This window comes from Artemia sp. Qi Xiang Cuo, chromosome 10, assembly GCF_049724085.1.
Source record: "Artemia sp. Qi Xiang Cuo chromosome 10, ASM4972408v1, whole genome shotgun sequence".
Lineage (NCBI taxonomy): Eukaryota > Metazoa > Arthropoda > Branchiopoda > Anostraca > Artemiidae > Artemia > Artemia sp. Qi Xiang Cuo.
Window position 1 is genome coordinate 53,195,036 of NC_142803.1, and position 19,929 is coordinate 53,214,964.

The 19,929-nt window shown below is 37.6% G+C and overlaps 1 protein-coding gene across 1 annotated transcript in view; it reads right to left on the reverse strand.

Annotated features, from left to right (window-relative positions):
* The window catches only part of LOC148947886 (uncharacterized), a 177,980-nt gene that overhangs the window by 9,761 nt on the left and 148,290 nt on the right, over positions 1–19,929 (reverse strand). The window contains exons 9-12 of the mRNA XM_089096033.1: positions 11,545–11,784; positions 10,794–11,105; positions 6,849–7,089; positions 3,543–3,701 (exon numbers count right to left, since the gene is read on the reverse strand). Of these exons, the coding sequence (XP_088952159.1) occupies positions 3,543–3,701; positions 6,849–7,089; positions 10,794–11,105; positions 11,545–11,784 (952 nt within the window). The remainder of the gene's footprint in view (positions 1–3,542; positions 3,702–6,848; positions 7,090–10,793; positions 11,106–11,544; positions 11,785–19,929) is intronic.

Below are 19,929 nucleotides of genomic sequence, written 5' to 3' on the forward strand. Positions count from 1 at the left end.
TATTGATTGGATGTGTTTGGGGAAGTGATTGAAGTGGGGTAGGGGGAGCTGGTTGCACTCCATGAGCTCTTTTGAAGTTCCTATGACATTTCTTTCTATAAGAAGTGCCCTGGTCTAAAAAATGTATATATATTGTGCCCACATCGCTCTTTATTAAGACAGTGCTATCGCGCTGCCTATGATATTTTGTCTTGAGATTTCAATTATACAGCACTGGAAGTGCCGATTAGACTAAGTAAGCCCCCCCCCCCTAAAATTAAGCCTATGGGCGCCAATGTAAGGGTATGACGTGAAAACTCGGGAAGTGGTGAGAGGTATGATGAGTTAAATCAAAAGACACTATTTGCATCCCGGCTATCAAAAATATGTATCAGCAATATCTTAGGCACGGGTAAGAGTACTAACTTGAAACTTCAGGGCCACTATAACTGCAACTACTACAGTGACTCTCTCGTCTAAATGGGACGTGGAACGCCCCATTTTGGCATGTTATGTGACGAATCAAAACACCGGTAATAATACACTAATCTGACAGCGTTCTAATGTAAGGATATTTGTATTGAAAAATTAATGCAGACTCCCCTAATAATTACTTTTGAAGCTGAAAGTATTCTGGTATATTCTGTGAGAAAACACTTTTTATACATTCGTTTCAAGATATTCAAATGATATATAACAGATAATATCTCACTTGAAAAAATTTTGCAGTCTCATTTATCGCCAATATCTGACATTTGTGATAGTGACACCCATAATGACGTTTATCCTGAGCGTTCCGGAGAGAGGGAGGTTTAATTGGATGTAATTTAGTACGCCGTTCAATACAATGCCTAAAACGGTGCGTTAAAATGCTACTACTAACTAGAATTTATCTCCTAAAATGACCGTCCGCGGCCCCATAATTCCTTGGCGTTTTGCAAAAAGGACATAAGTCCATTTTTTTCTGAAAATGAGTTAAGCATATGGTTCGAAAGAGCTCTTTGAGTTCAAAGACCCTATTTACAAAACGGCACAGAATTGCTCATATTCTACCCTATATACTCTTTTCAAAACTTAACTGCCTGCTGCCTCTTTTAACATCTTTCCTTATGGCCTCTTTCCGCCCAATTCTCGGATAATCTGCTCTTCCTTTCCACCAAGATTGTAGAAACATAAACCTTAATTTCAAATCAACTTTAACTTGGAGAATAGGTTGATCTGTAATTCAGATCATACAGAGGAGTGAATGGTAGTTAAAGACGTACTTTCGCCAGTAGTAACCAGTGCCATGCAAAGACATAGTCAATAGAGTTGATTTCATTACTTTAATATATTAACCATAAAGCAAAAGCAAATAAATATAAAGTAAATAAATATTAAATTAAAGTTTTGAGAATTTACTAAACCGAGATAGAGTTGGAGGAAAATATATAGAGGAAAATGAAACAATTTGTGACACCTTGGATGTGAAAGAAGATTTATTTTGTGAAGAAGAATTTGTGACAGTACTAAAAGGATTAAAAATAATAAGGCCCCATTTGCGGTTACTGTGGCAAATGAGTTTCTTAAACATGGTAGTTCTGATATTAGAAACAAGTTACTGAAGATTATGAATATGATTTTTGAAAAAAGGGGAAGTACCTAACGATTTCAGGAAAACCTCAATTAAGCCACTTTATAAGAAAGGTGATAAGAGTAGGTGTAGTAATTATCGAGGCATTAGTCTGGTCTCTGTAGGTAGCAAATTACTTAGCAATATGATACTTTTTAGACTGAGAGATGCTGTAGAAAAAGTTTTAAGAGAAGAATAGTGCGGTTTTCGAAAAGGTGGAGGATGTGTCGTCCAAATTTTTACTCTTAGGTTAATAATTGAGAAGTGTCTGAGTTGTCAAACACCTTTGGTCCTCAGTTTTATAAATTATGAACAAGCGTTCGATTTTGTTAATAGCAGAGCTTTAGCAAAGGTTTTATCCTTGTTTGGTATACCAGACAAATACAATAATGTGATTAGTGCTATGTACGAGACTAACACTGCTGCGGTTAAGGTAAAAAAGGAGTTTAGCAGCTGGTTTTGTATTAAATCAGGAGTTAAGCAGAGTTGTGTTCTATCTCCCTTTATATGGATTATTTTGATGGACTTTGTCTCAAGGAGCACAGAAAAGGCAATGGGAGAACACGGAATCAAATAGGGAGAAAAAAGTCTCCTGGACTTAGATTACGCTGATGATTTTAGCATCCCAGATAAAAGTTTGAGCAAAATGAATGAGCTTTTAGAGGTTTTGCGAGTTCAGGGTGCTAGAATAGGTTTGATAATTAATGTTAAGAAGAATAAGTCACTAGGGCTAGGAATAGCAGAAAATGAAAAGGTGACGTTGGGTAACGAAAAGATTGATCCCGCGGGCAGCTTCACTTACCTTGGTAGCATTGTTAGTAAAGACGGTGGGAGCAGTGAAGACGTTAAAAGTAGAATAACCAAGGCTCAGGGTGTTTTTTTTCACAGTTAAAAAAAAAGTTTGGAAGAATAGGAAGATAAGCCAGCAAACCAAGATTAGAATATTAGAAGCTACAGTGGTGACAGTGATCAAATATGGCTCTGGAGCATGGGCGCTCCGAAAAACGTATGAAGATTTTCTAGATGTTTTCCAGAGAAATTGCTTACGGATTCTTCTGGGTACCCGGCTTACTGACCATATTTCAACCAGTAGGATCAACGAAAAACGTGGATGAATACCGCTTTCTAGGGCTATAATGAAAGATGGCTATGTCACGTTGTGCGGATGAAGGATGACAGATTGCCGAAGATTGTCCTTTTCGGCCAACCGTCTAGGGCTAAACGGAAAGCAGGTCGTCCTCTTCTGGGGTGAGAGGACGTCATAAATAAAGATTTAAAGGAAATCGGAGCTTCCTGGGAGGGTGTAAAAAGAGGAGCTTTGAATAGATTGGGATGGAGGAGCAGCGTGTGTAGCTGTACTGGCCTCATGCGGCTTGGTGCTGCGGTGTGTTGTTAGTAGTAGTAGTAATAACAAATATTAGCAACATACTGTTGTTAATAAATATATTAACAATAATGTTAAATTTATAAAACATAGTCCACAAAGTTAATATGGCTTCACTAGACTTTTTGCGATAAAAAAAAAACTTTTCAGGCCAAAAACATAAACATTTTATGAGACAATTCTGAGATTATTATATGACAATTCTTATTATGAAATATGAACCTATTGAGATAACTATAATTATAATACATACAGCTTAGAGATCCGTGGCTCTCCCTTATTTTGTACCTTCCTTTAAAATTTTATATAATGTACATTTGTGGATATAAAACTTTGATTGCATTCAAAAGTTCTTAAGATTGCAAATAAAAATTCGAAAGTTGACATTCAAGAGGGGCAGATAATGAAAATGGTCAAAAATCCCTTATACAAGCTAGAAAATGAAGAAAGAAAATAAAAGGGGAAGAATAAAAATAAAAGAAGCGAAAAGGTATATGAGCAAATCAAAGAAGAATAAAATTAAACACGATTTGTTTGCGAAACTCTAGATGTAAAAAAGAGAAATACCATGCATGTGTGACGTATTTGAACTCAGATGCTGAGGATGCAGCTCCAACGTTACAGGGATACAAGGTTCATTTTCTACCTGTTCATGTTTAGGTGACAAATAAGGATTTATACATCCAACAGGCTCTTCATCATCATTTGAGAATGTATCTTCTATTTCTGAAAGAAAAGTACAAATAAGTTCAGAAATCAATTTTACAGAAAAACTTCTTTGCTGTAAACGTAAATTGAAACTTAACCCAAAAAGACATTATTCCCAAAATGAGTCCGGCTGCCAACTTTGAAACCTCCACATTTCAGACTAAAGTTTATAAGTGCCATATTGAAAGCATTTATGAGGGTTGGGTAATTACAAGTGTTTAATAAGACTTAATACTGGAGAGCGGAGGTTTAAGAGACAGCTCTCCTAACGTGGCAAATAATTTTTTTCAAAGAAAAATGACTTCGAACGACAGTTTAGTAGTTTTGCAATTTTTTTTTAGCATAGCAGCTGCAATGTCCTTCCTTTCGATAAAAATGACCAAAATGAAACAAAACAGGGAAGCTGTAAGTTCAACAGGACTTTACGCACAGAAAAATCAATATCAAAATGGATCTAATCATTTTGCATTACGACGTCAAAGTACTATTGCATAAACATAGTCTTGGGTGAAGATACTGCTACCACTTCAACTAGCAGTTCATTGTAGGACCGAGCCACCTGAGGCCAACCTCCCTTATTTGGCCCTCCCAAGAAGTTAAAATTTCCGCTAAATTCTTCCTTACGACCTCCTCAAACCCTTCGATGGTTGGCCGAAAAGGACGATCTTTGGCCATCTGTCATTCTTCATCTACAGAATGTGTCAAAACCACCTCAACCTCTCTCTTCTTAAAGCCCAAAAGAGTGGGATTGAATCACATTTTTTTGTACAACTTAGTGTTTGAAATACAGCCAATCAGACAGGAACGCAAATTCTCCCTATTTAATTCCTCTGGAAAACTTCAAACAAATCATCTTCATTCTTTCGGAGTACCATATATTGGAGGTCTAACGTACGGGGTCACCACTTTTAAGGCAAAAATGTCGTAGAGAGGTTGCTATGCCACTTACTGGAGGGGGAGAATCCCTCGTCGGCCCAAAATAATGGGATTTCTGCGGTTCCTCCAACGGTTCCGTATCTCCTAGCGGGATCGAATAGTCCCAGGGCCTCTATTAAAGCCAAGGGATACCGATACGATTTCGACCTATCTTTTTAGACTCAACCTAAAATGAAAAGTTAAAAGAGTATACAGTATATAAATCCTTACTATATTGAAGACATGATATAAAAGAACTAACTTGGAAACGGCACTCTTTCTTCCAGCCCGCTTCGCTAGCCGCGTGTTTGCGACGGGGTACGGGGTGGTAATGAATTTTTCCAACCAATCCGATGACTTACTAAATTACTGGTCAACCTCCTTAACTGCGCAATTTCTTACCTCGTGGTCTATTAAGCAACTACGCAATTAGGAGGACCTAAAATGGCGTCAAAAAATAAAAGGAAAATTAATAATTATTACTCGGGGAAGGAAAATAATTAAGGGGCCAAAAGAAAGGAATCTGGGAGGGACATTTATCTGAACAACTGGGACCGAGGGTTCCAACACCTCCCTCCTAAGATAAATGGCCCGAATCTCCGGTGGATTGGCTGGAAACTCAGACATAAAATAAATAACATTAAACTCAAAATCACTAAACTTGTATCTTCTCTCTTCCACCAGTGTCTGTACTTCCATCGCTTCAGGATTCGTCGTCATTCCCAAGATTCGTAGAAATTCATTGTGCACAGCACAATCAAAAACAAAAATTTTATTGCTCTCACGAATTTAAATTTGAGAGGAGCAGAGAATCAGTTCCTGGCACTTTCGATGATGCCAGCCATCATGAAAAATTGGCTGCACTAGCCTCTTAATTTCCAGCTGTGGAAACAACTTGTCCGCCTTTTGTGCTTTTAGGAAAAGGACTATCTCTCACGACTTCTCGCAGGGGATCTTCCCCAAGGGATTCCTCCCCCTCAGAAAGGATCGACATATCTTTTGAATTGATAATACTAACCTCAAATTCCTTTCCAAATTTTTACAATCTGACTCGACATTCAATATCTCCCAACTTTCCCCAAACCCGTTGTAGGTCATTCATCTCTATTTTGTAACCATCTTGTTTTATTCCCCATGGGCCTTTGACCTCTTCCCCCTCCTATGTTATCAAGGCACAGCCCATCCAACATTTTATTTTTCTCCCTATTATTTATATATCTCTTTATTCCAATCGGGACATGCCGTCAGCGTTCCCGTTATCTGTCCCCGGTCTTGATTTTATTTCAAAGTCATATTCTTGTTGGCACAGGGTCCATCGTGCCAATCTTCGGTTATATGGCTTCATTATATTTAGCCATCTCAATGGGTTGTGATCTGTCACTAATGTAAACTTTTGTCAATATACTTAATAGTCGAGTTTTTGACTATGTATATTATCGCAAGACATTCTTTTTCAATCGTGCTATAATTTAATTCTGCTTTTGACAATTTTCTGGATATAAATATGATTGGATGTTCCCCATCTTCAAAATTTTGGGATAAAACTGCCCCTAATCCGTAATCTGAACTGTCAGTTTGTAGCACAAATGGTAAGGAAAAATCTGGATTTCTCAGTATCTTTTCGCTACAAAGAGCATCTTTCAGTGTATCGAATGCATTTTGTTCAATTTCTGACCATTTAACGGGGTCTACGGCGCCTTTTCTTGTTAACTCCGTCAAAGGTGTAGCAATCGTTGCAAAATTTGGTATGAATTTTCGGTAATATCCTGCCAACCCCAAAAATGACCAAATTTTTTTCTTTGTATTTGGGACTGCTGCGCTTTTATATTTTTCTGTTTTTTCTCTTAATGGGGTTATAGTATCGTTTCCTATATTATGCTCTATGTATTCTGACTCTGACTGTACCAATTTACATTTTTCTGCATTCAGGTTTTATTCTGCTCTCCTTAGTTTGGTCAATACAGTAAGTGGCTGTAATGATAGAGGTATAAAGTACTTTAATGATGAGGATAACGTCATGGATATTGCATAAATATTTGACAAATGCTCAAAAGAGAAAAAGACACTCCCCAAATTTATGATTTGGGACCCTTCAGAAGTCCCAGCAGGTACTGAACTAGTTGGGCGTTCATCACCTCCACGGTGAATCCAATGTATAGAAAGATGGAAAAAACTTTAACCGAATTCAGACAAGGGTGAGTGTGTAAGGCTATCACTGATTTGGATAGAAATACTGTTTCTGTACTTTACTATATTCTGTAGTGATGAAAATTCTCTCGAAACCCTTGTTGACTCCTGAAGCTTGTAAATTAGCTATCAATTCAGTATGTAACACAGATCCTTCAAGAAATAAGATTGAAGTTCGTCGCCGCAAATCAGAGTTTAAAATTTTTGTAGACAATGCTAGAACGGGTGAAAGAATCGCAGATTCGTTAAAAGCTTCGGACGAGAGTGTAGCTGTACAAATCAAAGCTGAACAGTTCATGGATATCTTAAAGTAGGAACCATTCGATTTTGATGATGTATTACAAGCCTTGATTTCTAACTGCATCAAGGCCGAACGTTGTGGGCTTTCGTTAAACTTTTAAATTCTCGTTCGCTTCTCAGACTGATCTAAAGACTTTTTTGAAAAATCCCCCTAAACTTGGATACGAGATCCTCCACGTGGAAAAATATCGGTATCTACCCCACAGATGCTATAATTGCCACAAAGACGATGGTCACGTGGCAAAAGATTGCAAGTTCCTGAAATGTTTAGGAACTGTGTACAAACTGGACATAAATAAACGGAAGAATTCCCTTGCACTAATAGTTCATATTGTGTATTATGCCAATCTCGAAAACACAACTGTTACTCTTTAAGCTGTCCCAAAAACCAATAGCATATAGAATCCCAGCAAATTCGTAGAAATGGCACTAACCACAGTTCTGTATCGGTGTTATCTTGGAACATAAATGGTGGCGTCCTGAATAAACTTGCCTTCGTTGACAATAGGTTGCAAATTATGACATAGTTTGCATACAGGAACATTTTTTGCTACCGGATCACAAAAACATACTACAATATCTCGTGCTAATTCTACTTTGATATACCCTCCTTCTCGTCAAAAACGAAAGGGCCGACCTAGCGGAGGGCTGGCTGTCTTGAGCAAGTATAACTTTGAATGTTTACATTAAGATGATCGCTTTCTTGCCGTTAGTCCTAATAGTTTTGCTATTGTAAATGTCTATTTACCCATTAATAATAGCGATCACGCCCCGGAAATGAGACTTAATCACGTATGTCGCAAGTTGGCTAAATATGTAAAACAACTGCTCCATTCATTCCCACGTTGTCTTATTATAGGCAATTTCAAATGTGATTTATCAAATTATCGTTGCCACTGAGCTCATATTTTAAAGAAGATGTTGCCTAATGTGTTCCATGTGCTCCTGAAAAATCAACAGTTTACCTTCATATCCGTAGCTAACACTACTTCAAACATCGGCCATGTTCTGTTCTCTGGCGAACCTGTGTATGTAGTTTCAGTTTTGAATGTTTTTTTGTCTAGTGATCACATTCCTATTAACGTGAGTATTCGAGTATCTAGTTCTCCAAGGGCCTCCCTACGTTTTAAATGGTCTGTCCGGAAATCTTGGGATCTCATTGACGTAGGACTTTTCCGAAAAGTTTGTGTTGATATTTTGACTAAAATAAAAGTTCCTACCACCTCCTTCAATCTTCTTTTGCAGTTATGGATGAGCCTGAGCTTCGCTTACAGCTTAATCTATATTGTGAACAAATTATTCATGCTATTAGATGTGCTAATCATGCAGCTGTACCTGTTCGCAAGTCTAGAGTAAAAACGGAAAAATATGGTTGGTCTCGAAATCCAATTTTAGTTAGTGTTTGTTCCCAGGTTAAAGTATGGTTACGTATATCGCAAGAGTGTGATAGGGCTAGAGTGGATGTTGTAAATGCCGTCCTTATTTATACGAATTAATTAAAAAAAAAACTTTCAGAAAAATAAGTTTTTCAAAGAAAAGTAAAGGCCATTTTAAACTTAAGCTCAGCAGATACAAATACCTGTTAAAATTAAACTCAAAATGACCAGAAATTACTACTAAAGAATAAATGAAACCCAAAACGAACAGAAATTAAATAAACAAACATAGCAAAAACATACAACAAGTAGTAATCTAAACGAATAAATAGATCTTAAAGCGAGTAGTGCTTGGATTGAATATGAAAATTAAGCTTGAAACAAAAAAAAATATTTTGCTAATGAAGCATAAGTGAAACTTAAAACGAACAGAAATTAAATAAACAATCAATGCAAACAAACATACAACAGATACTAATGTAAATGAATAAATAAATGTTAAAACGAGTGAAACTTAAATTGAATATGCAAATCAAGCTTGAAACGAACAAAAATCACTACAAACAAGAGTTATGGTATCGCCTTTTTCTCTCACTGTAAAAGGCTAAAACCTACTGCGTCATTGGCGCTTTACTAAAAATCGATTTTATGAGAAATATTTTCTTATGTACTTATTATTGAAAATAAACATTAAAATTATGGTAAAATTTTGAACTGATGAGTTTTCAGCAATTAATATCATTATACATCCAATATTCAGTTTAATTTATTAGTTCTTTCTGAAATTGTTCAAAAGGAATGTAGGTTCACTACGAACAAGAGTTTGAATACTGCCATCTTCCTTAACTGTAAAAACCAAAAGCCTACTGCGTCATTGGTGCTTCACTAAAAACGAATTATATTACAAATATCTTCTACTCCAGTTCTTGCAGCATTGAAAATAAGAACAAAATTACAGTGAAATAATTTCTTGAACTGATGGATCTTTCAAAAATTAATATCATTATACATCAAATATTCAATTTGATGTTGTTTATAGTTTCCAAGACTGTTCAAGACGCAAATAGTTTTCAGTAAAGCGCCAATGACGCAGTAGGTTTTAGACTTTTACAGTGAGAGAAGGATAATAGTAATAATACTATTAAAGAAATTAGTCCATCGGGGTACATAATATTTTCAACACTCAAATTAATCGAATTAGGGTAACATCCGGTATGATTCGAACCTTTTTTGAAAAATGGATATCCGAGCAGTTCTCACATTTCTCTTGTCAACATCTAACGTGTTAAGGACAAAAATGGTTTCGCACCGTGTAAAAGAACCATTCACGGGTATCATAATTTTTTACGCTTCTATGCTAATTAGCTTGCTCAAAAATTGTAAAATTGCACAATTGTTCTATTTTCCGCAATAATTTAAACCTTTCAACAAGTGGCCGGGGTGTTCAAATTTTTTCTGGCGATTTCGAACCGGTTCGAAAACTACCGAAAACGTCCTACTTGGGGGTTCGAAACTTTTCGAACCCCCATGTTTTATATCCCTAATGGCTTAAAAGTAATTTTATTTCGATTATTTACTTCGATTATTTTGATAAAATACAAAAAGATACAAAATAGGTACAGCTGAATCACAGTTCAAAACTTTTGGCAAAAGCTAAAATTGATCACTTCTATGTGTTTAGTATTTCGAGGCGGAATTAATCAGATCCGACTACTTCGACAGCTCCGTAAAACGCCATTTCTTCGGTGACAACAGCAATGTCGTCGATCTTAGGCCACGTAAGGACTTTTTCTTTAAAGTTCAACCACTTCATGAATTTAAGTTCGACTTGTCCTTCGTCGGGGAAGCCTATCAGTCGACCAATAAACCAACCCTTTTCGCCTTTCTTTCCACTGAACCAAACTGGATAGTACTTTTCCAGCTAAACTTTGACTGGCTCTGGGACCGTCTTTCTCACTGGGACGGTGTCTGAGTTCAAGTCGCTAAGCATTGTATTTAACAGGACTGATGAACACTCGGCTTCTTTATTCCTAGCTGATACACTGCGACGCTTAGACGGCTGCTTCTGCTTTTCGTTCTTCTGGTCTTGAAAGTCTTCGTTCGTAAGATGTTGATGAAATACTCGCGTCCTCTCGGCAGTATTCACTGGAGCCTTCTTATGACTTAACAGCAGTCCAAGACATTATGCGAGCTGAGGAGCCAACTTTTGAGGAGTTTGCCATCGGGTTTTGGTGTAGCTTGATGAAGCGTTGTCATCTCCTTCTTCAGTACTGTCACCTTTGAAGATCTCGCCCACAGGGATTTCTGGCTAAAGAACTTGGAATTTATTAACAAAGGTGAGAAGACAAGTATCAAGGTCTTCTTCTTGACTGACTGGTGAGTTCGGGAGTATGGTCACTGTTTCATTTTCACAGGTTTGGGAGACGGATGAAGTAGGCCGGGTTTCTGTCTCAGTTTGCAAGGTAGACCAGGTTTCCGTCTCACAACCTGGTAAAGTGGATGAGGTAGGTCCATTTTCTTTTTGACTAGGCGGGGAGGAAAAACCACTTGAACTAGCTGTGGCTTCCTGTGATTCTAAAGCATTCTGCCCTGTCAGTTCAATCCAAATCTGGAAGAGGCTCTCATCTTTCAGCTTTGGGTTCAACTGCATACAGGCGACATTTCAAAACTCTTCAACTTTGTCGTCTCCTATCGTGCACTCCAAAGCTTGGACAAGTTGATCTGAGGCAGGACTACCATTTTTTTGCTGAGTATTGTCAATGTTGATGACAAAAATAGTGTCGTCAGGTGAAACGACACGCACTGCAAGCTTCTCAAAATCAATCGTGGCTATGTCCCACGAGTACAGACCGCAAGCGCGGAATCCATTTTTGATAGCTTCTTTGTTCATATTGTTTGGCACGAATTCTGCTATCACCGATGCAAAACTTATTTTGTCTACTTCAAACCTTGGTTGGCGGTCTCTGACTCTAACTTCAAAGTCTTTTTTTCCTCCAAAACTCTTTCCATCTTTCCTTCAGGCTCCTAAAAACGTCAACATCGAGAGGTTGTATAATAAACGTAGCATTTGGCGGCAGTATTACCAATTCAATTTGTTCTTCTTCGCATAGTTCACTCTGTTCGATCATAATATGAGAGTCATGCCCGTCAAGAAACATGAGTACAGGTCTCTGGATGTTGTTTCGATTCAGGTAAGGAACCAGAACATTTTTCATACTTTCACAAAAGTTCGGGCCCCGCATCCAACAAGTCTCTGACGCAGAGGCATGCACAGAGTCTGGACAAGCGTCCGCAACATTTGTGTACGCTTTTCTCGACTTGTACTTGTAAAAGATAAAAGGCTTTCCATATTTACCAGCGCCATTGACCATAAACAGGCCGGTATCGTTCATTTTCTCTTTTTGCACCTGTGTTCCGTATAACTTGGCGGCTGCCCCGCTTTGCAAGAATATTTTTTCGCGGGTTACAGAAGAGCACCCTCCGTGAAGATTCTCATGTTCTCGTTTGGAAATGCCAGGATGTCATTTCAGAAAGGAATAATACCAGCGCTTGGTCAGTTTTCCAGTCTCTGATGAAGCCATGCGGTTTGCTTTTTCCATCATAATTGTCACTGCATCGAGCAGGTTGGCTTTTGACAATGGGAAAACAATTCTCTGGTTCCACAGAACAAACTGCTCCAGTTTTTCTTCCTCAGCTTGCCTTAGGTAAGAAGGTCCTCAAAGTTTGCCCCTCGCTTAATTCTTCTTGCTATCTGTTTCGAACGCCTCCTCCATTTTCTTGACTATATGGTTCTGCAACATAGTTACGGGAATCGAGTACTTCTTCGCTATTAATTTCATCCCGGACGGTCCCATGAAGTAATCTTCAACAGCTTGCTTTAAGATGGAATTTTCATAAGTTTTGTAGCCTCCTCGTCCAGTTGCTGGTGTCTTTTTCATCCTCTTCTCCTTCGCTTGTGAAGCTCTTCCATCTGTACTCTCTGCAAAGCTTACATCTTCACGGTCCGTGTCCACTTCTCTGCAATTCTAGCTCCTGTTATGTGATCATTCACCCTCCCTTACATTGAGCACCCACCAATCAGGCGTATCCAAAAAGAAAAACTTCGAAAAGACAACAAATGACTTAAATATGAGACTTTTTTTAAACTTGCCTTTTTTCTCCGACTAAAGCATGTTTTCAGACAAGTGGTCATAAATCTTTTCTTCTTTGAGATTAACGTTTTCTTCCAGCTGGAGACCACAGAATAGGTGGGTGTGTGCATTACCAGATGGTCCTCGATAGGAAAGGACGCGTTTTCGATTTTTAGTAATGAAAAGTTAAAATTTTCGAACCTCCGTCCACTTCTCTAGGGTTCGAATCATACCGGACAATTAAATAAGAGTTTGAAATAAATTCCTATCGCAAGCATTCATGACAAAAAACTTTCAACACCTCAAAGTTCTCAGGATTCACTGATTTCAGCCAGAAGTGCGTGTATCAATTTTGTAAAATTGTAATTTCATTTCTTGGACACAAATTGGAGCACTGTCTTAATTCTTTTATTTTTTATAACCTTAATATTTCCTTAAATTTCTTTAAAAAAAACCGTTTAGTGTCAAAAGATGTAAGACCCAAGCAGATCGATTACCAAAAACGGGCACATTATTCAAAAAATCTTTCTTTTTTCAATCCTGAGAACCATTAATTACTCAGCAGAGAATGTGTTCAGGCAAAGCTAAAAATGTGAGATTATCACACTAAACAATTTAGCCCACTTTTTTCAAGTTTAAAGCTTCGTCAAACATTTAACATATAGGCCCTTTGCTCCCATGAAATGCAATATAGTGTCAAGCATATGTACAAGACAACTCACTGTGCTCTCATCTGCACATAAATTATCTAATTGAAATATATTTTTTAGAGATATAAAAAATGTGTTGCTGAAGAATAGCAAAAGCTCAAAATTATAAAAATACAGCCCAGCACAGATACAATGAAGTCCCCCTAAGGTGGGTCTGAGTCGGAAGATTAAACACATATGAGGAGGAGCTGAACATAGAAACATCACCTTTTATTGGATTGTTCGTTATCCGGCTTGCAGCGGTAGCTAGCTACATAGTAATTTTTATTAAAGATCAGGGGAATGGCATCATCTTATAAGCTGGGTAAAATCTTGAACTATCAATTATCCTTATCTAATTTTAATAAAACATTATGAGTGAATGCCTGTAGTGACCTCAGCAAAATATGAAAAAAGTTTTACAAAAGACATGCAGTAAAAATTTCTAATTCGCTCATGCTGTCGCCTCATGTGTGCAGTTTAGTAAACAAATAAAGATATTATTACTTGCCTTGTTTTATAACAGCATGATCAGAAAGGTCAATTGTGTCCATAATTTCTGCCAACAAAATGATTTCACAGTCAGCTGTTTCAAAAAAGTGCTGCTACCCGTAATTGTGGTTCACAAGCCTATAAAAATTAGTTAAATTTGAATAATTCCATGGAAAAAACGAAACGCAGAAGCCTGGAAATCAAATTGATAATTGCAACTACACATAGGAATACATTGACCGCTACGATCAAATGTAACTAAAAAGCTCTTTGTTATTTATCAAACATTCCTCGAAATGTGTTACTTGGGTGCAAAAGGCTTGTGTACAAGTACTAATTTTTTTTTAGCAGGGAAGGGGATAGGGATAGAGGAAAGTTTTTAAAAAACAACAGAACAACATTCAGTTTTTTTTTCGTTTTGTTTCAGAAATGGAAAGTGGTTGGTTTTTAATAATGCGGTATTCTTGTCCTAAATTAACTCATTGAAATAAGTACAAAAAAGAGGCAAAGCAAAAATTCAAATTTATTAAGTAAAGACTTATAAACCAAGAAAAAATAGTGCATATGCTCTGGTCCAACTTTACTCAACGTTCTATGATCAGTATATCCTTTATAGGCCTACATCAGGCATTCCCGATTCTTAAGAATGGTAGGCCTAATCTATATAGAATTTGGACAAATTTATGGATAAGGTATCTTAAATTCTTTCTTAATGTTTTACCCTGGACAAAAACCATTTTATTGTTAATAGCCTTGGCATTTCCAATACCATTTCGACGTCATTGGCTATATTTGGCCAGTTTTTGGTAAAAACTAGCTTAAGTACATTCCCATGTACTTAAACACATACTTAGACATTTTTTGAAGAGTACTTTAGATACATAGGCTACCTAAATACTTTTTTCGAGCACTTATCAGTACTTAGTACCAATCGGTATTCAAACACCAAGCATCTTTTTGTCTTTAACTTCTTTGCAGTCGTCTAGAAATTAGAAGATATTTCAAGTTGAGCTTATTATGAATGAAGAAAAGAACTTTTATGTAGAAATGTGAAACGGCTATTTTTTATGCGGCAAATCTGAATGTAAATCAATGCTGATGTTTCCTTGAAGAAGTCACTGGCCAGCTGAATGAGTGAACATACTTTCTTCGAGCACTTATAGGTACTTAAGTATCATGTATATTTTCATCTTGAACTTCTTTGCAGTCGTCTAGAAATGAAAAAATATTTCAATCCGTTGAGCTAAAACTGGGCTCATTCGATTGGAAATTGGAATGGCTAGTGCCCTTTTTAATAGTCGAAAGTGATTGGAAGGCAACTAACACCCCTTCCAAGCCCACCATTTCCCCAAACACATCCAATCAAAATTTTGAGATAGCCATTTTGTTCAACGTAGTTGATTTCCAGAGAGAAATTATGTTTTTGAGGAGGATACTCCCCCCAGAGCCCTCAAGGCAAGGGTTGTAAGTTATGTCGTGGGGGCATATAAGGTTTTTTATAGAAAGCTTTGTCGTAGAAACTTCAAAAAGGGCTCATTTGATTCGAAATTGAAAGGGCTAGTGCCCTTTTTAATAGTCGAAAGTAATTGGAAGGCAACTAACCCAACTCTCACGCCCACCTTTTCCCCAAACACATCCAATCAAAATTTTGAGATAGCAATTTTGTTCAACGTAGGTGAAAGTTTTGGAAACTAAGTCTTTGAAGATGACAATCCCCCACACCCCTCAGGGCACGGGATGTAAGTTATGCCCTGGGGGCATATAAGGTTTTTATAGATAGTGTTGTCGCAGAAGCTTCAAACAATGCTCATTCGATTGGAAATTGAAAGGGCTAGTGCCCTTTTTAATAGTCGAAAGTGATTGGAAGGCAATGAACACCCTTCCATTCCCACCATTTCCCCAAACACATCCAATCAAAATTTTGAACTAGCTGACCATTTCCCCAAACACATCCAATCAAAATTTTGAACTAGCTATTTTGTTCAACGCAGTTGAAAGTTCTAGCAATTATATCTTTGAGCAGGACACTCAACCCACAGTATTCAGGGCAAGGATTACAAGTTATGCCCTGGGGCATATAAGGTTTTTATTGAAAGCTTTGTCGTACAAACTTGAAAAAGGGATCCTTCGATTGGATATTCAAAGGGCTAGTGCCCTTTTTAATAGTCGAAAGTGATTGGAGAGCAACTAACCACCCTCTCACGCCCACCATTTCCCCAGCCAAATACAAGCAAAATTTTGATAACCATTTTGTTCATCGTAGTTGAAAGTTCTGGAAATTAGGTTACCATCTGGAAATAATTTCTGGAAATATTACCAGCCCAAACCCCTCAGGGCAATGATTGTAAGTTAAATCCTGCGGGCAAATAAGGTTTATATAGAAAATGTTTTCGTAAAAACTTCAAAAATGGCTCATTTGATTGGAAATTCAAAGGCCTAGTGGCCTTTTTAATAGTCAAAAGTGATTGGAGGGGAACTAACCCCTCCCTCACATCCACCATTTTTCCAAACACATCCAATCAAAATTTTGAGATAGAAATTTTGTTCAACGTAGTTGAAAGGTCCAGAAATTATGTCTTTGAGGATGAAACTCCCCCTACAGCCCTCAGGGCAAGGTTTGTGAGTTACACCCTGAGGGCATATAAGGTTTTTATAGAAAGCGTTGACGCAAAACTTCAAAAAGGGCTACCTCGATTGGAAAATTGAAAGGGCTAGTGCCCTTTTTAATAGTTGAAAGTAGTTAAAGGTTAACTAACCCCCCTGTCACGCCCACTATTTCCCCAAACACATACAAAAAACATTTTGAGATATTAATTTTGTTCAACGTAGTTAAAAGTTCTGGAAATTAGGCCTTTAGTATAATAACACCCTCAGAGCATTCAGGACAAGGGTTGTGATTAATATCCTGGGGGCATACAAGGCTGTTATAGAAGTGTTGTCGTAGACACTTCAAGAAAAGCTCATTTGATTGGAAAATGAAAGGGCTAGTGCTCTCTCTAATAGTGGAAATTGATTGGAGAGCAACTAACCCCCCTCTCACGCCCACCATTTCCCCAAACACATCCAATTAAAATTTTGTGAAAGACATTTTCTCCTACGTTGTAGAAAGTTCTGAAATTTATGATTTTGAGGACTAAAACCCCCACAAACCCCTAAGGGTAAGGGTTGTAAGTTATGCCCTAGGGGCATATGAGGATTTTATAGAAAGCGTTTTCGTAGAGACTTCAAAAGAGCTTCTTCGATTGGAAATTGAAAGGGATAGTGCCCTTTTTAATAGTCAAAAGTGATTGGAGGACAACTAACCCCCTCTCACACCCACCATTTCCCCAAACACATCCAATCAAAACTTTGAGATAGTCATTTTGTTCAACGTAGATGAGAGTTCTGGAAATTAGATTTTTGAGGATGACCACCCCCACCCCTCCACAGCCTACAAGGCAATGGTTGTAAGGTATGCCCTGGGGGCATATAAGGTTTTTTTTATAGAAAATGTTGTCGTAGAGACTTCAAAAAAGGCTCATTCAATAGGAAATTTAAAGGGCTAGTGCCCATTTCAAGACTGATCCCAACTGATTGGAGGGCAATTAACCCCCCTCTCACGCCCATCATTTCCCCAAACACATCCAATCAAAATTTGAGACACCCATTTTTCAACGTAGTTGGAAGTTCTGGATATTATGTCTTTGAGGATGAGAACCCCCCCCCCCCCACACACACACACATACCTCAGGGCAAGGGTTGTGAGTCATGCCCTGGGGGAATATAAGGTTTTTATAGATAGCTTTGTCATAGAAACTTCGAAAACTTCGAAATTTCGAAGGGCTAGTGCCCTTTTTAATAGTCAAAAGTGATTGGAGGAAAAATAACACCCCCCTCCCTTGCCCACCACTTCCCCAAAGACATCCAATAAAATTTTTAGATAGCCAATTTGTTCAACGCAGTTCAAAAGTCCAGAAATTACGTCTTTGAGGATGACATTCCCCCCACAGCTCTTAGCGCAAACGTTGTCAGTCATGCGCTGGGGGAATATAAGCTTTTATAGAAAGCGATGTTGTAGAAACTTCAAAAAGGGCTCATTCGGTTGGAAATTGAAAGCGCTAGTGCCCTATTTAATAGTCGAAAGTGATTGGAGGGCAACTAACGCCCCTCTCACGCCCACCATTTCCCCAAACACATCCAATCAAAATTTGGAGATAGACATTTTGTTGAACATAGTTGAAAGTTCTGGAAATTGGGTCTTTGCCAGCGTAGTCGTAGAAACTTCAAAAATGACTCATTCAATTGGGAATTGAGAGGGTTAGTGCCCGTATTAATAGTCAAAAGCGATCGCAGGGTGAATGCCCCCCCCCCCTCCCATACCCATCATTTCCCCAAACACTTCCAATCAATCTTTTGGTACAGCCTATCGATTTTGTTGAACGTAGTTGAAGGGTCCGGAAATTATGTTTTTGTGTACGACAACCCCCAACAGCCCTCAGGGCTAAGGTTGTAAGTTATGCCCTGGGTGCATATAATGTCATAGAAATTTTTGTCATAAAAATTTAAAAAGAGCTCTTTCGATTGGAAATTGAGAGAGCTATTGCACTTTTTAATGGTCGAAAGTAATGAGAGGGAGAATCGCCCCCTCCCGAGCCCATCATTTCCGATCAACATTTTGATATGGCCATTTTGTTCAACGTAGTTGAAAGGTCTGGAAATTATGTCTTTGAGGATGATAACCCTCCCCCCATGGCCCTCAGGACAAGGGTCGTAACTTATGCCCTTCGGGCATATAAGGTTTTTATAGAAAGTTTTGTCGTAGAACCTTCAAAAAGAGCTCATTCGATAGGAAATTGGGGACTGGTGCCTTTTTTAAATCGAAAGTGATCAGAGGGCAAATGTCTCACTCCACGCCTATCATTTCCCCAAAAAGTTCCAATCAAAATTTTGGCATAGCCATTTTATTAAGCCTATCAGAAAGGTCTGGAGATTATGTCTTCGAGGATAACAAATCCACCCAGCGCTCAGGGTAAAGGTTGTAAGTTATGCCCTGGGGACATATAGGGTTTTTATAGAAAAAGAGGTCATATAAACTTCAAAGGAGGCTCATTGGATTGGTAATCAACGCTCTACTGCTCTTTTTAAGAGTCAAAGTGATCAGAGGGCAGCTACCCTCTCCCCCCTACACACTCGTCATATTGTCCCGAAATGCGTCTAATAGAAATTTTGAGATAGCCATTCCATTCAAAATAGTCTAAATATTGTATATCAAGCCTTTTAGGGTTGAAATCAATCCCAGAGATTAGGGACAAGCGTTGTAAGTTATGCCCACGGGGTATTCATGGTTTTTATGGAAGGGATGGTTGTTTAACTTCAGAAGAGGCTCAGTCTTGCTCCCTAAAAAAGACTTCATCAATATAAAACAAACAAAAATTAATCAAAAAACTTTTTACACAAAATAAATTTTTCAAAAAAAAAGTAAAGAACTCCATTAAACCAAAAATAAACAAATATAGAATCAAATAATCTACCAAGCATACAACTACCACAAATCAGTATCAATAAATAAATGAAACCTAAACAAGCAGAAATTAAAATAAGTCAAACTCAAAACGAGCAGAAATTAATCTGAGTATGGTTCTAAACCCTATGCTTTCTAAAAGCCAAAATATAATTTGTACTTTAGCGAAAAAATTCTTAGTTTTCACTTTTATAACTGTAAGAAATCAAAACTTAATTAAGATTTTAAGGAATCAATATCAGCATATGTATATTAAATTGACAATGCACATTTTTTTCAGTAAATTTGATTTTTTGGGTTTCATTTATTTATTGATACTGATTTGTGGTTGTTGTATGCTTGGTAGATTATTTGATTCTACTTTTGTTCATTTTTGGTTTAATGGAGATCTTTACTTTTTTTGAAAAACTTATTTTGTGCAAAAAGTTTTTTTGGATAATATAAATGAAGAATATAACCTTCATGTAGAAATGCGAAAAGGCTATTTTTGAAAATACAAAAAAGACTGAAAATTCAATACTAATATTTCCTGAAGACGTAACTGGCCTGCTGAATGAATGGAAATTCAAATTTGATGGCCAATGAGTGAAAAATCCAGTCTAATACCCTCATACAACTTTTGGAATTTGAAATTAGAGTAACTCAACGCAGGTAAAA